The following is a 3,124-nucleotide window of genomic DNA, read 5'->3' as shown; positions in this document are numbered from 1 at the left end:
GCTGCTGACTCCTTGCTTTGGATTGCTCAGTTCCAGTCATTTTGCCCATTTGAGAAATGGGTGGAAGATCATTGTTACTCCTCTCTGTAAAATCTGCCTTTCCAATAATAATAAATAAATATTTTTAAAATGCTTATCCATAATCAATGCTTAGTACTAGGATTGCTTAGTATTGATTTTGTTCAAATCCACACAGGTATCATTACAGTATATCTACCACTTCATGATTTGTCTCAACTCTATTTTTCATAATTTTTGCTGCTAATACAGATATTTGTTGTACCTAACTGATGGAGAAATATATAGGATTTTATTAATCTATTTCACAAAGAGATAGCCATTTGTTGCCACTTGTGGACTATGATATTTCATGCTGCAATAAAAAGGCTGTTACATGACTCCCTGCCTATGTGTCAGTTTCTTGGGTGAATGTATAAACATCAGTGACATTAATACGATATTCTGGAATCAATTTTCAAAATATTTTACTATACCAAGTTTTTTTTTATTTTAAATTCTATTAGCTTTAGCTCTGCATTCCAGCTTTCAGCATTCATTATATTCTTAACTGTCAGTATCTCAGGGTACAATCACAGCAGAGTCTACTCTCTATCCAGATGAGGAAAACTATACCGAGACTTTTTAATAATTATCCTTGATTTCCCCAAGTGGGAGGCCCCCACCATCACTCCCATTCATGCATAGTTCAGATTCAACATTCTACCTCAATCTCAATTTCCCAGGACTGCCTCAATTTTGATATATTTTTCAACAAGTTATACATGTAGCAAAACATAACAGAAATAACCATTTCCAATTCTTTCCTTTTTTTCTTAGATTTTTCTTAAAGAATCTGACAATCTTCCAGAACATGATGATTAATGTCCATGACTGGATCCTAACTTCATTGAGAACGTTCCTCCAAGTATACCATTTATATTTCTTGTCACAGTTTTGATGACATACTTTGATTATAGTGTAACACTTCTTATGAAACTTTACATTTTTAAAGTTTTCACCTGGCTGCTGAACAATGTTCCATATTCATTAAGTATATTCTGAAGGTCTTCATAAATCCATGGCACTTACAGACCTTTAATGGGTATGAATTCTCTGGTGTCTAATGTGATGTGACTTCTGGCTGAAAGCTTTGCCACATTCACTACACTGATAAGGCTTTTCACCAGTGTGGATTCTCATATGCAGGGCAAGTGTTGAGAACTGAGAAAATGCTTTTCCACATTCATTACAACCATAGGGTTTCTCACCTGTATGGCTTCTCATATGTACAGTAAGAGATGAACTTTGACAGAAGGCTTTCCCACATATCTTACATTCATAGGGCTTATCGCCTGTATGTATTCTCACATGTACAATAAGCGATGTGATTCGAGAGAAGGCTTTTCCGCATTTATTGCATTCATAGGGTTTCTCTCCTGTATGAATATTGTGATGTTTAATGAGATACTGCTTCTGTCTAAAGATTGTCCCACATTCATTACACTTATAGGGTTTCTCTCCAATATGAATTTTTTCATGTTCAGTGAGATTTGATTTGCCACTGAAGGCTTTCCCACATTCTTTACATGTATAGGGTTTCTCTCCAGTATGACTTCTCTGATGTCTAATGAGGCTGGACTTCTGGATGAAAGCTTTCCCGCATCCTTTGCATTCATAGGGCTTCTCTCCAGTATGGATTCTCTGATGGATAATGAGGTTTTCCTTCTGGCTAAACGCTTTTCCACACTCATTACACTTAAAGGGTTTCTTTCCACTGTGAATGTTCTGATGTTTTATGAGGTATTGCTTCTGGCTGAAGGCTCTTCCGCATTGACTGCATTCAAACGGCTTTTCTCCAGTATGAATTTTCTCGTGCTCAGAGAGATACGATTTGCCACTAAAGCTTTTGCCACATTCCTTACATGCATAGGGTTTGTTTCCCGGGTGGTGTCTTGGATGCCTAATGAGGGTTGGCCCCTGAACTGAAGCTTTCCCACATTCATAAGGTTTCTCACCAGTGTGAATTTTCTGATGAGAAAGGAGGTTTCCTTTCTGGCTGAAGGCTTTTTCACACTTACTACATTTGTAGGACTTCTCTCCTGTATGACTTCTCAAATGCAGAGTAAGGGATGAAACCCGAGAGAACACTTTACCACATTCAGTACATTCATGTGATGTCTCTCCACTATGCATGTTCATATGCTCTGTGAGGTTCCGCTTCAGGCTAAAGACTTCTCTGCATTTATCACACTCGAAGGGTTTCTCTGCAGTATGAAGCTCATCATGCGGAAGGAGAGCTGATTCATGCTGAAGGCTCTCCAACATTCCGATCATGTGTATGGATTTCCCTTCCAAGAGAGTTTCTTATTATTATACAAGGATGTTGTAAAGATGTTGGCTTTTCCACATTCATTTAATCCATGTATACTTTCTAATGTAAACTCTCGGGTATCTAATAATCTTGTATGATGTGAGACATTTCTTACATGGATTATCCTGAGATGAGGTCGTTTTGAAAACATACCATCTTCTTCTTGTTCCCAGTGGCTTTATTACACAGCCTCTCTTGCATTTCCATATAAATTATGTACAAATGCTGTTTCCAACTCTTTTAAACTTATCATGCAGAAGTACAGTCTTGAAGAATCAATGTCTGCTTAGAGGAAAAGCTTTCCTATTTCCTAGGTATTCACAGTTTTTCCCAGTCTGTATTTTCAGTGAGAAAGATGGTATTTAATTCACAACTGTTTCATGTTTCATCTTTTTCTGTTTATAAACTTCTCGGGCTTCTTCTAAAGGGAATAAAAAAAAGCCATCACTGAAAAACTTATTGACATGTAACAGCCTCCAGTGAAACAACTTACCATGAATTTTCCTACTCCTAGTAATCAGATTTCAGAAATGTAAAGACTCTGCAAGTGTAGTGTCTTGGTATAAAATAAACCTCAAATACAAATAACATTGAAAGGTATATTTAACTGCTTTTAAATACGACCACACAGAAATTTCATAAACCAGTAAAATAAGACAAAAATGAAAGAGGCAACAAATTGGATGACGACAAGGTAGATGAGAATACCCAAATGCTTTCATTATAAGCGATGAAGGGCATGAGCAAACGTTT

At 36.8% G+C, this 3,124-nt stretch overlaps 1 protein-coding gene across 1 annotated transcript; it reads right to left on the bottom strand.

Moving 5' to 3' along the window:
• Positions 1–206: 206 nt before the first annotated feature.
• ZNF260 (zinc finger protein 260) lies at positions 207–2,516 on the bottom strand. The gene has a single exon (XM_058674414.1). It carries the CDS (start codon positions 2,332–2,334, stop codon positions 1,096–1,098), a length of 1,239 nt encoding a protein of 412 aa, XP_058530397.1. The 5' UTR covers positions 2,335–2,516; the 3' UTR covers positions 207–1,095.
• Between the last annotated feature and the right edge of the window lie 608 nt (positions 2,517–3,124).

Source organism: Ochotona princeps, chromosome 16 (genome assembly GCF_030435755.1).
Source record: "Ochotona princeps isolate mOchPri1 chromosome 16, mOchPri1.hap1, whole genome shotgun sequence".
NCBI classification, from domain to species: Eukaryota; Metazoa; Chordata; class Mammalia; order Lagomorpha; family Ochotonidae; genus Ochotona; species Ochotona princeps.
Note: the sequence above shows the minus strand (reverse complement) of the source record. Positions and strands in the feature narration are given on the sequence as shown.

Coding starts and splice junctions, on each gene's coding strand:
- ZNF260 (XM_058674414.1), bottom strand. CDS start 2,334: ATGATCGGAATGTTGGAGAGCCTTCAGCATGAATCAGCTCTCCTTCCG.